Source organism: Haemorhous mexicanus, chromosome 5 (genome assembly GCF_027477595.1).
Source record: "Haemorhous mexicanus isolate bHaeMex1 chromosome 5, bHaeMex1.pri, whole genome shotgun sequence".
In the NCBI taxonomy this organism is placed as follows: domain Eukaryota; kingdom Metazoa; phylum Chordata; class Aves; order Passeriformes; family Fringillidae; genus Haemorhous; species Haemorhous mexicanus.
Window position 1 is genome coordinate 25,863,288 of NC_082345.1, and position 17,938 is coordinate 25,881,225.

The window sequence follows — 17,938 nt, forward strand, 5'->3', positions numbered from 1 at the left end:
CACTGCTGGATCCAGCCAAGGGTTGCTCTCTTTCCCTGGGTGGGTGCACATCAGTAGAGAAGGGATTTGCCAAAGCCCAGCACTGCTCGTGACTTTGCTGCAAGTGGCAGGCTGATATAGGCACTGAGAGAGGTGGGCTCTGATACAGAGCTGGGAAGGATGGATCTGAATCAGCGTCCAGGAGAAGCAGCTCTCAGCATGCCTTGTGGGAGCAGAGTGGGGGTGACACTACTTGGCCAGCAGTGCAAGGTCTGGGAGGACAGCGGCCATACCAATTCTCCCCCTGTTGCTGACTGAGGCAGTGGAAGGGAATTTGAAGAAATTCCCAACGTAGATGCAGCCCTTGGGGATGAAACTGGAGTGTGTACGGACACTTCAGCTACCTTTATTTTAATCATTGACAGCTTAAAATAAGAACTCTTTAATTAGAAACATTCCCTTAATTGAATTGTAATCAAGATTTTATTGCTGGCTAGCCATGTGATCTATTAACACCCACCTCTCTCCAGGCATTGCCTAGTTACACCTCTTCTCATGGAGTAATTTTCATTAGGGAGCCTGGGCCAGGGGCTGCTGATTTTGGCAATGCATGTAGCAGCCAGTACTGCAGGGACCCTGACTCCATCAGGGATGTCAATGCTCCAGCAGTGCAACCAGTAACTTCTGCCCCAGTGTCTGAAAAAGGAAGTTGTTATATATGGCACAAGCAGCAGGATCCCAACTAAAGAGAGGCCAGCTGGGGTTGAGTTGGGGAGGGAATAAATTTGAGGGACAAGCAGAATCCATGCTCACAAACTCTGCTGGGCCCTCTCCTTTCCTCCCCGTGATCAAAGTGGTGGGTAGCTGCAGCACCTTTTTTCCTCTGTGCACCTCTCCAAAGAGGAGCACCCCCTCAGGTTAGCACTGTATTGGGCACCGACCAAGGTACACAAGGACTCTGTTCGGACAACAGCACCTTGAAAGCTGTCTAACCCCCCAGACCCAGTGGTGAGACTCAGCTCACACATTCAAAACAACATTCCCAGATGAGGCCCCAGGAGGCCTCACCTTGTCCTGTCTGGCTGGTTTGCTTGGAAGGGGTCTTTGGGTGCAAGAGCATGGAAGGGAGTCCAAGCCCCTCAGCTCAGCAGCTGGGGCCCTGCACCTGGGACACCTCATGTCTACCTTTCACAGGATTCAGACGTGGTCAGGGCACCCCTAGATGCTGCAGGGTGTGCTGCTGCTGAAGGCAGGCAAGCAGAGGATGGGCTATGTTTGGCTGCTGTCCTAGTCACAGGCAAGGGTCCTTGGGCTGTTCCCAGTGCCCTCATTGCAGCGCTGTAGGGGGAACCCACAGCAACGTGTCTTGAGCAGAATCTTGTGGGCAGGTGTGTCCAAGGGGGCTACACCTCACTGGGCACCCAGCCAGCCTCTCCACTGTAGCAGGTGCAGGGCCGGCTACGGCTCTGTGGAGGGATGTTTAGAGATAGGTATTTGCTGGGTCATAGGAATTGAACCAGGAGTCCTCACTCTGGTCCTCCAGGCCTGCTTATCTCTCTGTGACCCCACAGGCTAGTTTCCCTAACCCTTACAATTGGTCAGTTTTCAATCCTCCCTAACCCTATAAAAGAGGCTGTCTTGGCCCATTTCTTTTGAAGAGCAGCTTCAAGACCCTTCGTGAGACCCTCAGAATAAACCATTGTGGAACCCTTGGCCACCTTCTCCTCTCTCTTTTCGTCTGTCTTCCAGAAGTCACAGCCAGCCACAGCCCCTACGAGCAAGCTAAGAGCTGAAATCATAAAAGAGCTGATTTTCACTAAGAGCTGACAATCACTAAGCTTGCTAGGGGTCACGGCTGTGCCGCAGTCTGGCCTAGGGCACCCCAGCCTCCAGAGGGCTGAGGTATCCGGCCTTGAGACTGCTTGCCTGGGGCGCTTACCCTACGAGGGACCAGCTATCCGGCTAAGAAGCTAGCCCCCGTGGCTTCATTTTTATTTTACACTCCACTGCCCATCATGTCATTCCTCAGGTAGGAAAAGAAAAGAAGGGCTAGATTTGTGCTGTTTATTCACAGTATCATGCCTGGGTGGGTGGACTTCCAGAGTCAGAGTATATGATATTCATAGCACCTAGTAAAACTCACGGGAAGGCTGAGCTCCAGTGACCTAGCAGACCTCAGAGAACTGCCAGGTCACATTTGGCAGCTCTGCCTGATCAACAAAAAGCAGAATCCCATTTCACCCACTCTCTGGAGAAGGACAAACTGCTTTGAAGACCAAGATCGGTTTGCCACAGAGACACTCGCATGTGCTAGGGAAGTGTGAGCAATTAGAAAAAGAGCAGACAAAACTTTGACACTGTGCTGAGGTTCTACTTCTCCAAGGCCAGTGAAAGTAAGAGATGAGAAGTGAGAACAAACACATTGCCACCTGCAATTCAAGAGCAAAGGTACCTGAGGAGGAAGGTACCTGTGGCTTGGCACGTCCAACAGGGCTGCCAGAGTTCTTCAAAGCACTGACTCACAGCTCATTCAGAGCGTGCAGCCCCCACTCCAAAAACAATGATCGATGTTCATAGGGTCTCTTTTACACAGCATACACCTAGTTTCTCAGTACTTTACAAATAATAGATTTGCCTTTTCAATACTCATACTGAGCAATACAGCAGCATTTTAGAGAAGATCCAGCATTCCTGGAGGGAAGGTCAAATGCAGCCTGCAAGGTGGGGATGCTGATCTGAGCACTTTACCAGAGCGCTCTGCAGTTTAAAGCATTTTCTAGAGTCAGGTGCATGTCCCCCTTCACATGCAGCAGGGAGCAATAAATACTCCTGCAAATGAGACATCAGGATCCCAGGATGGCACAAGGCTAAAAACAAAGCAAAATGCCAAAATAAATTAAACATAGCTAATAGCTACCTCTGAAAAGATTGCTGTGAGTGACTCGCTCAGCATCAGGTAGGAAATCCGCAGCAAGGGCAAGGATCCAGGCCAGCACACAACTGCTTCAGCAATGAGTCACTCTTTTCTCTTCACACTTTTGGAAAAAAAAAAATCAACCAAAACAAAACAACACAATAACAGAAAGAAGAGATGATGCTGAGTCCCTGCAAAGAGCCTTCTTCATGACACAGCCCAGACTCATCCAGAACACCATCTAACCTGTGTGCTGCAGGTGTCCTGTGGAAAATAAATCTGTGGCCACATAATTAAAGACTTGACTGTAATTCATACGCACGAGGACATTGAAGGGCAGCTGTACAGCCAGCCTTGGTGCTGACATTTCTCAGTAGTGAGAAATGTGTATTCTGATAGAACAGCGAGCAGCAATTGCCTGTTGTCCTCAACAAGGAGCAGGACTAACAAGAGGTCACATGTGCTGTTGGGTGGCATTTGGGGTAATAGCACAGCAACAATAAGGGTTGGGAGGAAGACTTGGGAAAAGACCCTTGTTTGAACAGTGGAGAAGTCTCCAGTCCGAGAAACACAAGCTGGTATGGCTGTAATATGGCAATAGCCCCTTTCCCAAACGACCCAGCATCTCCCCGCAGCTCATGGTCTCATTTGCCTCCCAGTTTCGTTTGCTGTTCCCCAGATTTTTGGTTCTCTCCCTTGAGTTCCATTTTTCTGTATTCAAATCAGAGACTTTTATCCACCAGAAGGCAAAAGAGAGGTGGCTAGGAGCACAGGGAAAGGGAAAGCATTGAGAGATGCAAAGAGTGCATGACACATAAAAGCAGCTCTAGAAGGGAGAGCCCTCCCAGTTTCCCCCTGCAGTGCTCCACCCTGGGAAAGCCCATGTGCTGTCATGACACCCTCAGAAACCAAAAGGGTTGGGCAGGTTAGCAAAGGTTGAAAAGCTTGTAGCTGTGAAGCTGTGACAAGTCTTCTTTCCATGTTTAACAAAACCGTGTAATTTGTCTGTGCTGGTGGGGGAGAATAGTCGTGTTTCATGGAGCTGGCAAAACACAGCCTCTATGACACAAAAACCGATGTCCTGCCCAAGGCCAAGCCCTTGTCTGAAAGCCCATAAGTTCCAGTTTTTGTCCCCTGGGCCATATATATACATAGTCTAGCCCAAGAAAACTAGTGGTGGGTCCACATTTTCAAAAAGAACTAAATAAATGTGCCCAGTTCCAGCTGAGACAATCACTTTCTATGGAAAATTTCTGCACCAGTGGTAAAACTTTGACAAAGTTATAAGCAAGTGAAAACAGGGTCTTGAGAGGGGAAGTGCTGGCAACCTTAATAATAGGAGCTGTTCCTGGCCACACCTGTAATTAAGTGCATTTATTGCTTTTTTCCATATAGCCTTGCTTTTTTTATCCTCGTGCTATTCCCAGCCTCTGTCAGTTTGCAACTGGCTCTCTTTATTACACCCCTGCTGGCTTGCTTTGGTGAAAAAAAAAAAAAAGGTGGATCTAATAGGGAAAAGAAATTAACAAACAGGAATATTTAGGTGCACTCTCAGAGCTGTGTCAGGCCAGGGCAGATGTATCAGAGAAACACAAGACGGGGCCAAGGTTCCTTGGGAGGAGCTGGACTCAGGACTGAATCAGCAGGATCTTACGTGAAGATGTGTAACTTCATCCTGCTCTCCTGCATGTTGGGTGCTCTCTGGGCACCAAGGCAGCTGAGTGCCTACACGGTGGGGGGAGAACCTGGCCCAGCAGTCTGGGCAATATGAAGGGCCACAGGGGAGGCACCATGTCTGCCTGGACAACCCAATCACCTTCTTTGATAAAAAGACTGGTCTTATGGGTCAGGAGAGAGTAGTAGAAATAATTTATTTCCAGTTCAGACGGGCTTTCAACACTGTCTCCCAATGTTCTGATATCCAAGTAAAGGTGGTGATGTCTCAATAGGTGGAAAAGCAGATGGACACAAAAATATTTGTCTAGTCAGGCACAGGAATCAGTTAATTGTTAATGGGTTGTACTCTACCTAGAGGCTGGTTCCAAGTGGGACACCTCAGGGGGCTGTCCTGGGACCTCTCCTGTTCAACATGGTCATTGATGACCTGGAGAAAGTGATGGGGTGCACATCAGGAGACACTTAGTTGGAGGGGAAACAAGTCAACATGCCTGAGGGGACGCCAGAGGGCCATGGGCAGGCTGGAGGGATGGGCCTGCAGGAAGCCTGGGAGTTCAGCAAGGGCAAATGCACAGCCTTGAACCTGGCAAGGAAGAGGCTCTGGCAACAATGTGGGCTGGGGACCTGATAGATTCACAACAGCTGTGTGGGAAAGGACTTGTGAGTCTTGGTAAAATACAGAGCCAAGCTCTTCACAGTGGTGCTTGGTGGGAGGATGAGAGACAAGGAACACAAGTTTAAAGAAGAGAGGTCCAGCTTGAATACAAAGAAGACCTTTCTGTCCTCAAAGGCAGTCAAGTGTGGGAAAAAGTTGCCCAGAGAGGCTGTACAGTCTCCATCCTAGTAGTTTATAAGATCAAATAAAACTCCAAGCAACCTTATTTGACCTCTTTTCTGACCCTGCTTTGAGCAGGAAGTCAGACTAGAGCTGTCCTGGGGTCTCTTTCAAACCAAATTATCCTTCAGTGCTCTGATGCCCAGGGCCCCATTTGTGTGTAGCGTGTGTCTGGCGAGTGCCAGGTGTGTCTGTGATACACACATGTGTGTCCGTGGCTGCTGCAAGCCTGAATCCCATGGGAAGGGTGCGGCTCAAGGGAGACAAGGTATCCCACAGATGGGATGGACAGTGGGTGAGGAGCACAGCAGGGCCTGCGACAACTGTGGCAGTTTTGTGCACCCCAGGGAGCTCACTGAGCCTCACAGGAGCAAGGTGAGCTGGCAAGGAGCCGGTGGTGTCCCTGAGGTGGGACTGTGTGTGTGTGTGAGTGTGTGTGTGTGTGTGTGTGTGCCAGGGGAGCGAGCACGTAGCCGCAGTGGTGAAATGCGTGTGCAGCACACGCAGCAGGCGCTGCGGGCAGCAGGCAGCGGTGTCTGCGTGGGCTCGCTGTTCACAGCAGCACAAACCGGCCGTGCTTAAAAAGCCTCCCATGTATGAGCGTCTCCCCGGCGGGCTCCGGGGCTGCGGGGACGGGACAGGACGCAGGCGGTTATGAAAGCAGCTGGCCCAGTCAGAATAATTCACGCACTGCTGTGGGAGGGACAGGAGCTATACACAATGCACTGCAAGGCGGGAGGGCAGGGAGAATAGCTTAAAATGCGTCTTCCCGACATGCCCTGGTGGATTAGTTCAGCATCTCAGCCCAGCTCCTCTTTAATTCTTATGCAAGGGGTTTGTCTGGAAGGGACAGTCTGTCCTTGCCAGCTGAACAGCAGGCACGGGATACCGATCAACAAAAGGCCATCTCACCACCCGTCCCACACAGCGAAGGATGAGAGGCAGCTGGGACTCATTCTCTGTGGGGACTGAGGTTGTGTGTTTTTATTTCTGCCTCAGATCGTGCTGTTGCTCATCAGGGACTGCAAGACTTGCTCATTTGAGCCTCCCATGGCCTCCTATTCACTTCCAGAAGGTGATGATTAGTACCTGTAAGGCTGCATGTAGGCTATTTTGGAGAAGCTCTAAGACCCAACAGCTCCCAGTTCCTACATCTGGATGTCTAGAGGCCAGGGGTGTCTGAGATGGGAATATGCACAGCACCTGGTCTGTGAGAGCTACTGCTTGGAATTGCAGGCACTGGTACAAAGGTGATGGGTGTTGTGTGTGTACCTAGGATAGTGCAATGTCCTGGCAACAACTTTGCTGCAGCTGTGGATGCAGGATAGGCAGAGACAGTCTAGGAACTGCTCCTGGTTCATTTACCGCTTGAAATGTTCTTCTTTAGCTGTACAGGGAGGTGACAGGTTAAACCCACAGTGGAAGGTTAAACTTGTCCTTTGGCCACTGACTGCTTCATGATCTTGGGAAAGTCACTTTGCATTGCTGTCAGCTGCCTCTGTCCCCCTGTGCTCGCTTTCTCTCTGAGAACAGAAGCCGTCCCTTTCTTGTGACTGCAGCAACAAGCAAAACGGAGCCATGGAGGACGTGAGAACTCTGGAGGCTTCTCCATGGGGCAAATCATCAAATATTTACAAGGAGTCAGAGAATCCCACGTTTTCACAAATGGCTCTTACATTCTAACAGTTGACAACACATTTTGAGCTCATGAGACCATCTGACTGCTGCAGGAGAGCTGTCTCAAACAGAGCAGCAGGGAACATGGAGCTCCATCTGGCCAGTGCAGCTCTACCAACACACCTTGTACCTCCTCTGAAGCACCTTCAGCCAGCTGCTCTCACCCTGACTTGCTTCCTCCACTGATCTCACACTTCTCTGTCCCACAGGCACCCACTGGCACTCACTGCTGGCTCCTTGGACACTCCAGGTCACCCTGTTATTTATCCCTGCCACCCTGCAGCCAGTCACCCCATGCCTGGAGCTCTCTGCTCCAGAGCTGGTTTACACTGCAGCTCTTCCCTGCTATTCCTACAGCCTCACACAACACTGGAGGGGTCATATAAGTTTCTCTATTCAAGGCAGCCTCATTGCTAGTGAGCACGACACTGTATCCCAGAAAACAAAAGGCACATGGTGTAACCCAGCAGCCTGGAGCTAAATGATGGCTCCACTCTGCTTACATTTAGTCAAATCATTCTGTGTGGTACCAAGTGTTCTGCTATAGGTCTGCATTGCCTGTCATGTGCTCACACCCACTCTCCTACTGATTCATTGTCTTATCCCTGAGAGAAGCGTTTGGAGACTGCAGGTCATGTTATAAACACATTCATGTCTTCTCTGGAGTTCCTGAATCAGCTTCTTCCTCTCTTCAGCACCCCAGAAGTGGTGTGCAGGCCTGTGCCAGGCCCCTGGTAGACACACAGGGGTGAGTTCCTAATCACCTGTCAGAAGCAATTTCAAGATCCTTATTCTCTTGCTCATACACAGCTTCTGTAACAAGGCTGTGTGCTCCACAGGCCCTCAGCTGACTCTCTCAGTGACTGTACCACTGGGACATTCAAACAACTCTATCAATGCACTACAGCCAGGGACCCAAATATTGCCCAGTCCCAGGTTTCAAGACTTGCTATTTCAAATCTGGGGCCAGCACCAAAATAATCTGGCTAATTTCAGAGACCAAAAAAACTTTTAAAGCTCAAATATCTTGTGTCACACAGACTATTTCAGGATAGTGTTTGTGTCCATCCTGAGTTTCTTCCCAGACATCAGGGCAGTGGAGTCACATTGCTCCTCTTTACCTCTTCCCAGGCTGACCTGACATGGACAGTGAGTCACTTGGGTCCACATGCCCAGGCTGCCCAGGAAGCAGAGGCATTACCCCATTAAGTGCTCCCCTCTGGAGGGGCCATGGTCAAAGGTAAGCATTATACTGGCAGCCCATTGACTGCTTTGCTGGTGTCGCTTTCCTTGGGACCTGGAGGAAGCCCAAGGCCAGAGTCTCCTTACAGTTTGCAAGCCAGGCTGTCATTATCTATTGTCCCAAGGGAATTCAAAATGATTGTTGCCTGAAGAGCTCTCAGGCTTTGCAAGCCCCCTTCCTGACAGCCCTGGTGCTGACAAGGACATGTCTGCCATGCAGCTTCACTGCCCCTGTCCCACCATCAGAGCAGGCTGCCCTCCTGCCTGTGGCATGGGAGAGGCAGGCTTGACATGTCCCATTAAGGGACTGAAAAACAGAGGAAAAAGGGAGCAAATTTTGTACATTGAGCACATGCAACCAGGCAGAGCTGAGAAACAACTGAAGGACAAGTGGACAGCAAGGTAGCAACCAGAAGGATCTGACTCTGAGCATAGGTCATCTCAGCCTAACTTCCCAGAGCTGGCATGGCTTTGACTCTGAAAACAGTTCAGATATGTGCTACCACTTTGATTTCTTGTTGGGGACAAATCTGCAGTGTCCGGTCTGTGAAAGCCATGGCCTGGTTGTCAGGAGGGCTGACCTTTACTGCAGCATTGGGCATGAGTGCTGGCTCTCTCAGAGCCTGCTTTCACTCCAGATCAAACATTTCCTCCCCCAAACCCCACCTGTGCTCCATGGCACTGCCTGGAGAGTCGGCCTCAGTCCCAGCCCAGCCCCACAGTGTCTCAGCAGCACTGGGGCCAGAAGCAGCGCTGGGTGAGCCTGGGGAGTCAGGAGCTGCAAGGATGCTGGGATCTGTGGGGATGGGCACAAGTCTTATGGGGAGCATCTGAGGGAGTCAGGGTTGCTTAGCCTGGAGAAAAGGAGGCTCTGGAGTGACCTTTTCACTCTCCACAGTTACCTGAAGAGAGGTTGTAGCAAGGAGAGTTGGCCTTTTCTCCCAAATAATAAGCAATAGGACAAGAGGAAATGGCATCAAGCTGCTCCAGGAAATATTGGATATTAGGAATTTTTTTTCACTGAAAGTGCTGTCAAGCACTGGAGCAGGCTTTTCAGGGAAGTGGAGAGGTCACCGCCTCCAGAAGTGTTTAGAGGATGTGTAGATATGGCGCGTAGGGATGCGGTTTAGTAGTGGACGTGGTAGTGCTGGGTTAAGGGCTGCTCTCGGTGACCTCAGAGGTCTTCTCCAGCCTAAGAGATTCTGTGATTCGGTGAGGCTGGGACCCGCGGGGCTGCCAGCCTTGCTTTCATCTCTAGATGGTGCTCTGAGGCCGGCAATAGCCGGGCTTTCCGCGCCTCGCCGCGCCGCTCGGCCTCCCTGCGCTGTCCTGCCGGCGGCAGCGACCGGGGCTGCCAAGGGCGGGACCCCCACCTTGCGGAGCATGGCAGGAGGAGAAGCCCGTGCAGCCCTTCCGAGAGCCGCTGCCATCTCAGCTCCTGCCGCTGTGACATCCCGGCCGGCCGCGGGGTCCCGTGCCGCAGGCAGCTGGGAGCACAGACTGCCTCCCCTGCCTCCCATCCCTCGGCTGTGCCCCTCTGTCTGCCCCAGCGAGGCTGCCCAGCTGCCCGACACCACCCCACGTTTTCAGCATCCCAGCACGCTGCATTCCCTCCTCTCTCCCTCCTGCGCATGCAGCAGCAGCCCATCCCAGCTTTGCGGATTTAGCGCAGGGCCGGGCCCTGCGGGCTTTTCCAATAGTGATGCTCCATTAGGGCCCAGCTCTGCTCTTACCACGAGCAATGCCAAAGTCCCATTGACTTCGCGGGGGCAAGCCCTTAATGGCCTGGGAACATAAGACTTTTTTCCTTTATTTTTTAAATTTTCTTCTTTTCTTTTTTTCCTTCTCTTTTTTTTTGTGACCCTCAAAACTGTGGCCACTTAGTATTGTTGGTCCAAAAGCTGCAAGAGGCCCTCTTGCAAAAGCAAAGAAGAGCTGTTAAAGCTCAAAGAACACAGAGGAGGCATTCTTGTGGAGGTCATGAGCCTGTGCACAGCTGCTGTGGCAGTGCCATGTGCCCTATCCAGTCCTGGGCAAAACTTGGACAAACCCAAGCTGTTTGAAACCTAACATGTTTGTTCAGAAGCACAGGCAATTCCAGCACCATTTCCTAATCATGGAAATCCAGACCTATTTTCTCCTCAATTGAGATTATTGTTGTGTTTCTTAAAAATATTTTTAGTTGCAGTGTGTATCAAAATGTTTTGCTGAGCAAATTTTGTGTGAGTTAAAAGGTGCCAAAGATGATTTCTTTTCAAAAGGGTTGTCCAAAAGTGTCACCAAAAATAAAACATGAACAAGTTTCTCAAGTGTCATTTCAAACAACAACATTCATTTGAGAGCTGGCAAGAGTGACAAGAGTGTGGTTAGTCGTCATGGGGTAGAGGATCTGAACCAGTGCCTGGATCTTATTCATAGAGAAAAAGTCCTTCCTCTCCCCATTATCTTTCTGTTATTTGAGTAGCTTTCAATAATGAGCCAAGTAAGATGTTCAGATGTAAGACAGGAAAGAAATATAGATTGTGGTTGAATGAACAAAGAAGCAATGTCTTCCTCCTGAAAAGCAAGCTGCCAGTCCCTCGTGATTAGAGGCAGGTCTTAGGGAAGCAGTCCCTCCATCAGATCCTGGAGGAGGGAAGGACCCCAGGGACATCATGCCCTCTCATGCATTAAAGGAATCTTCTCTGGGGAGCACAGTGTAAGGAGGTATCACCTACCTGATGCTCCACACACTGTGTGGAAAAGGTAAAATACCTGATGTGTTTACAGTTATGAAACACATAATGGCCTGGACAGCCGATTTGCAGAATCCTTAAAAATGTCAAGCCTTCTGTGTAGCAATCAGTTTTCCAGGATGGATTCTCCTGGTGGCTTTTCACAGGCTGCATAAAAGAGTTCCCAGCACACAGCCAGAGAGGCACTTGTTGAGACACTTGCTGCTGTGTCGCATTTTTGTGAATGTGCTTGGGTGTTTATGGGATGAAGTTGTGGTGTAGGATGGACTATGCCCCATGTGTGGCATGCACATGTAGGTGTCTGCAGTGTGTACTTGGGCACGAGTCCTCTGGGATTCCAGTGAGCAGGTGCAGAAGCACCTGTGCAGAAGGATGTCCTGCTGCTGTGTACCAGCAAACCCTGTGGGCACATGTGTAGCTTGCAGGAACTGACTCTGCAGTGGCTGCATCATGTTGTTGGAGGAGCTGTGTGTGGCACCAGCAGCACAGCTGCACGAGGAGTGTCTGATAGGCAGAAACTTGCTCACCACCTCTGTTTTCCTGCACTGGCTGTTCCTCTCCTTCCCTCTGCCCCCTCCCCTCAACCACCTTCTCTCTCCCCCTCTCTAATGATTTGACAGCACTGAAAGCTTTCTTGCAATTTTATTATGAACAGCAGGGGTTTAGCTGGGTATTCTTCAATGCCCCACTGTCTTCTCCACCATGATGCCAAACATGACATGAACACATCCAGCAGGTTCAGACATATGGAGGGAGCTGGAGCCAGTATGGCTGAATGACGTTTGTTCCCTCAGATTGATTGCAATCTTGTCCCATTTTTCCCACAAGAGGCCCCCAGGTAAAGGGAGGGGTGGCAGTGCTGACCTGTGTGCTGCCCCAACCACTCCAGCTGTGCATGCCCATGGTCCTGGTGCACCACCCCTGCCTGGCATCTCTGCACACTCGCTCTTTGGTGATGGGTGGGTCTCCCAAGAGCCAAGGAGACACTTCACCCCCACCAAGCACTACCACCCACCTCCAAAGGACTCTGTACATCAGTGAGGGGGGGCCCAGCCATGAGGGTTCCCCCTCTCCTGGAGGCCACCACCCCAGCCTGTGTCCTGAATGCCCGTGTCCTCGCACGCAAAGTCCTTCTCTCTCGGTCCATTAGTTTGTTTCCATGGCCAGTGGCAGGCACACGACTCTGAAAGCTGTATTAAAAGCCAGGTCAATACCAGCCCCTGCTTATTACCCCAGGGGAAAATAAGTAAATAATGAAAGGAGGGGGTGACTTCACTTCCTAAACCATCAAACTCTTGAATTTAGTGCTGAGAGAGGCACCCCAGTTCCCAAGTGGGTAGCATTGGAGCTCTGAGAAGAGGCAGCTCTGCCTCAGCACCAGCACAACCAGGAGGGATGGGGGCCACTCAAAATCCAGTGAATCTATCCTTTCAGTGAAGGCTCTGAGAAAAACTGCTCTGGCAGATGGGCTCTAGACCCGAGGATCTCTACAGCAGCGAGGTAGAGGCTGAGGTGCTTAATGCCTTCTTTGCCTCAGTCTTTCACAGTGAGACCAGTGCCCTGGTCTCACTGTGAAAGGGTACTCAGTGCCCTGAGTTGGAAGATAAGGACAGGGAACACAATGAAGCCCCATAATGCAGGAGGGAATGCTCAGTGACCTCCTACACCACTTAGACACTCCCAAGTCTGCAGGGCTGGATGGGATCCACCCAAAGGCACTGAGAAAACTGGCAGGAGAGCTTGCCAAGCCACTTTCCATCATTTAGCAGCAGTCCTGGCTAGCCAGAGAAGTCCCAGGTGACTGGAGGTTAGCCAGTGTGATACCCATCTACAAAAAGGGCTGGAAGGAGGATCTGAGAACTACAGGTCCATCAACCTGACCTCAGTGCCAGGAAAGGTCATGCGACATTACACCTTGCCATCATACAGAACAAGTGGCAGAACTTGGGAATCAGGCCCAGACAGCCTGGGTTTGGGAAAGTCAGGTCCTGCTTGACCAGCCTGATCTCTTTTGACAAAGGACCCTGCTTAGTGGATGAGGGCAAGGCTGTGGATGATGTCTACCTGTACTTCAAAAGCCTTTGACACTGTCTCCCAAAGCATTTGTCCCGGAGAAATTGGCTGCCCGGGGAAATGGAATGGGTGTGCCGTTCATTGGGTAGGAAACTGGCTCCATGGCTGGGCCCAGAGGGTGTTGGGGAATGGATTTATTCTGGGAATGGAATTATTCCAGTGAATGGAGCACACCCAGGCAGGACAGCTGTTCCCCCACAAAACCTACTTCCTAAGATGAGAAATGACCATGTCTGGGCCTAGACACATCTTGTGAGTCTATTTGTGCTCTTTCTCAAATGCACTTCTATACAACCTCACTTTCTCTTCCTCTTTTCCCCTTCCTTCTTCACCATCTGCCCACTGTGTCTGTTTCTTCCTCTCAGTCCTGCTATTTCTTTCCTTTCCCTTCTGCTTCTTCCCCTCTTCCTTTTGCTTCTTGAACCAATTCCAAGTTGATAATGAGATGTTTTTTTCTGCTTTGTAGATCAGGGATTAGGTGGGACATAGCTTCTTCAGCTATTCCCCACCACAGCACAGCTACTGGGTGCCCAGAGCGGCTTCCTAAGCTCCCTGTTAGTTTTTCTGTCCTCATATGATCTGCAGTTTTGAAGGGGTGATTCTGCTGCTCCTGAAGGAAAATGCTTATCATGTTTTCACCTCTTTCATGAAATGACAACAAAGTGATCTTACAGGTCTAGCTTTGGTTGATGTCCTCCCTCATTCTCCCTTCACTTGCATCTAGCACAAAGAGGCGCTTTGGGTTTTTTCATGGGGTTTTTGAATCTAGAGCAATGCCTTGCACATCTCTGCCTCTTCATATCTATATCTCTTCACATCTGTAACTCTTCCTTGGGGAAAACTCTCGCCATCTCCAAAGCAAACAGTATTTCTTGACCCATCCTACTGGTAATTTTAATGCAGATTATTCCCTTCATACACACATTTGTAAGACCTTTTCCCTGAGCAAATTCTCTGAACCTTTTCTTATAGGTCTTTACCAGAGAGGCCCAGAAAAAGAGAGCCCTCGTGGTGGAGCTTCCAGGGTCCAATGCCATACAAATAGCAAACACCAGCCCTAATCACCCTCATCACTCTCTATACCAGGCTACAGCCTTGGAGTCTGTCCTTTGCTTCCAAACCTCCCCTTGGGATATTAGACTTTATTAAAAATAAATAGTTACAAATTCTGTTTTACAGCTGATGGCATCAGGGAGAAGAATGGAGGAGGCAAAAGGAGCAAGTAGAGGATCTGCTGTCCAGTCAGGTCACCTGTCTGTCATACCGGCTGTGCTGTGCCAGGGAGCAGTCTGAGTGTGGTAAGCACAGGGCCCTGCCTCCTCTGCCAGTATCTCAGGAGAGGACCAGGACATGTTTTTCAAGAGGATTGGGAGAACTGGATCTGAGTCCATGGAGCCGAGCTGCTTCTGGAGGTGACAGACACCAAAAGCCAAGGAGAGTGCAGAGCAGCCTATGTAGAATGTCCTTGTCTCCTAGCTTGGCATTTGCCGTGGAAGAGTATTGATTTCAGTTCTCCTTCTCTTTTATATACAGAATCATGTGCAACAAGCAACAAACATGCAAGTAAACTCCTCCCTTGAGATCCTTCCCCACTCCCTCCAAGAGTCCCAAACTTTCCCTTCTATCCTCATCTGGTCAGTGCTTAGGTGTCGCTCCTCTCCCGGTGACGGCGATGACCCTTGACAGCCATGGGGCCTACCCACAGTGAGAGGTGACAGAAAGTCTGCTGCTGCCTCAGCAGCAGAAACACTTGCTGTGAGTCCCAGTCTGTCCACTGAAGGCAGGGACTCCTGTGACCTCTCCAGAGACAAGAAACCAGGCCTGCTGCCCTCCTGTCTCTGGGCAGGAAAGGGGTTCTAGCCCAAGCTACATACCCAGAGAGAGCAGTGTATCCTCACTCCTCTCCCAGGTATTACGACCTCATGAGAAAGGGAGTGTATCTGAGCAGCTCCAGGCCTTGGTGTATTTGAGGGTTGAGAGGCAATCATGGGAGGCATTATTTGGTGGTGAAGGGACTTATCCAGTGTATGGGTATGGAAGAGAGGAGACTGTGGGAAATGGGTGCGTAATGGGGAGGCTGGAGGAGTTAGATGGCTGACTCCCTGCGGTATGAGATTGTATCTAGAGGCAGAGTTGCCTGGAGCCGCTCCAGGTCCAGGTGGCTTCCAAAATCCATCATCTGGATGATACCTCCCTCCTCCTTGGTGTTGCCCCCTAACACTACACCCACTTCATCATCATCTTCATCTTCATCTTGACTGACAAGTGCCAGCTCATTCTCGTAGCAGAAGGCACTGGGAGGTGGTGGAGAAGGTAGGATGGTCATCTTGCTTTCTTGCAACTCCCGAGCTGAGCAGCAAGGTGTGCCAGCTACCTCGTATGTCTTGTGAAAGCGCGAGTAATCCACTTTGTAGTGGTTCTTCTCCTCAAACACAACTGGTTCAAAGCGATGACCCCAAAGGATTTCACTAGCAAGGTAAGAGCTTCGTGCTTGTGTGGTCATGGCTGTGGCTTCCACCATCCCCTCCAGAATAACCACAATCTCAAAATTCTCAGTCTCCAGCTCTTCCTTGCCAATTCCATAGAGGGGGCTCTCCTCATCAATCTCATGAACGATAATAATGGGTGAGACCAAAAATATACGATCCAGACCCACATCGTAGCCCACATTTAGGTCCCGCTGGTCCAGGGGGAGGTATTCCCCTTCCTCCGTCATGTAGGGCTTGATGAGCTGGGCTCGGACATGGGCCTCCACGATGTGACTCCTCCTCAAGTTGCCCACCCTCCACATGAGACAGAGTTTGCCATCCCGCACAGAGATGACGGCATGATGGCTGAAGAGGAGGGTCTGGGCCCGCTTCTTGGGCCTTGCCATCTTGGCCATAATGGTGCCAATCATGAAGGAGTCAATCACGCAGCCCACGATGGACTGCACCACAACTGCCATGATAGCCAGCGGGCACTCCTCAGTCACGCAGCGGAAGCCGTACCCGATGGTTGTCTGTGTCTCCACCGAGAAAAGAAAAGCCCCCAGGAAGCTGTTCACATGCATGATGCAGGGCTTCAGGAGAGAGGGACTACCTGCCGCTGCCGGTGCATTGAGGTCACCATGGAAGAAGGCAATGCACCAGAAGAGGAAGCCGAAGAAGAGCCAGGAGACCAGGAAGGCGGCGGAGAAGATCATCAGCATGTACCGCCAGCGCGTGTCCACACAGGTGGTGAAGATGTCGGCCATGTAGCGCTGAGATTTGTTGCTCAGGTTGGCAAAGTAAACGTTGCACTGGCCGTTCTTCTTCACAAAACGGTTGCGGTGCTTCCGCCGGGGAGCATGGCCCTTCCCGTTCCGGCTGTGCCCGTTCATGCTGCCCAGCGTAGAGACCTTGTGTCCATCCTCCTCAGTGGAGACGATGCTGTACCTGGGAACAGAAGAAACAGGCACTTCCATCAGGAATACGTGAAGGGTAGCAGCAACCGCCAAGACAGCACGGGGAGGAGACGTGGGTGGTTCACAGGGGAGCAGTACCACCCTGTTGGATCTCACAAGAGCACGTGTCAGTGATTATTGCACCGTGGTCCCAACCTGACCAAGCTGGTGGACACCAGCTGCAATGTTCGCTGGGTGTTGCTGCCTGGAGGTTCATCTAGCAAAGTCCTGACTTTGGACAGCAAAGCAGCAGCATCTTGTAGCTCTGTGGTACCTTCCAGCCTTTATGGTGAGGAGGGATACAAGGCTTTGAAACCTGACAGCTGCTGGGACAGTCAGGAAGCCTGGGAGCAAGCACCCACAGCCTGACCACGTTTTGGCCCTCATATAATACAAGGCTGTGAGTTTCTATTTTCTCCTGTGCTCTGCTCACTGATTTCATGGTATGTGGTGACAATGTTTATACACTTCCTGCCTCAGGACAATTCTGTTGCCACAGCAACATGTGTGTCTTCCAGCATCCCTTATCCAAAGCCAAAGGTGTAATTTGGAAATCAACAGCCAAAGCACTGGCAGTTTCCTTGGCAGAAGCTTCACACACACTTTCTGGGAGACCTTTCCCCCTCTAGCTCCCCTCCCTCACAGCCAGCTCTGACACTGCCCCTCATGTGATCCTGTGACTTGCAGATACTCCTGAAAGATGTGATGGTAGATGGTGCTCTGACCACCAAGGAAACCAAGAGAGTGCTCCAAAGCACAAAGCCAGCTCTGCCCTCATGCCTGACCAGCTGCAGCCTCACAGGACCCTGGGAGTCTCTCCCTCCCACCCTGTGGTGTTGACATGTCAGCAGAATGGGCCTCCACCTCACGGCAAGGACAGCACTGGAGTTGTGATTCCTGGGAACATGTGGCTTCTGCAGTGCTGCTGGAATCTGTAATTTCTGGTCCAGCACCATGCAGTGCTTTGCTGCTCCTCCACAGTATTCCTCCAAGCGCTACCGCTACATATGGCATGTTTTGGGTTGGAGGAGGAGAGAGGAGTCATTCCTTGGAGCAGGAAAGCTGCTGACAGGTAATTTGAGAAGAATATATCAAAAGGCAATCTGAATTTAGGGTCTGAGGGCCAGATGAGGAGGACTGGGTCACTCAGGACAGCAGCAGGTCTCGAGAGGAGGGTTACTCACCGATTGACTCGGACACTGCCCATGGCTCGCTCAGTCATCAGGTGTCAGGGGGCCGTGGGAGCTGCCAGGGCGTGGGAGCTCATGCAGCAGCACTCACGTGAGACTGGGCAGCTCCAGGTTTCACCTCTGGCGAGCTGGGACCAGTGCTGCCATTGCGATTGTTCCTGGGCACCCACCTGGCAGAGAAGGACAAAGCAA

General features: G+C 51.0%; 1 protein-coding gene across 1 annotated transcript; it reads right to left on the bottom strand.

Moving 5' to 3' along the window:
- Nucleotides 1-15,218: 15,218 nt before the first annotated feature.
- On the bottom strand, nt 15,219-16,508 carry KCNJ4 (potassium inwardly rectifying channel subfamily J member 4). Its single transcript, XM_059847872.1, has one exon. It carries the CDS (start codon nt 16,491-16,493, stop codon nt 15,219-15,221), a length of 1,275 nt encoding a protein of 424 aa, XP_059703855.1. The 5' UTR covers nt 16,494-16,508.
- Nucleotides 16,509-17,938: the final 1,430 nt, after the last annotated feature.

Coding starts and splice junctions, on each gene's coding strand:
- KCNJ4 (XM_059847872.1), bottom strand. CDS start 16,493: ATGAACGGGCACAGCCGGAACGGGAAGGGCCATGCTCCCCGGCGGAAG.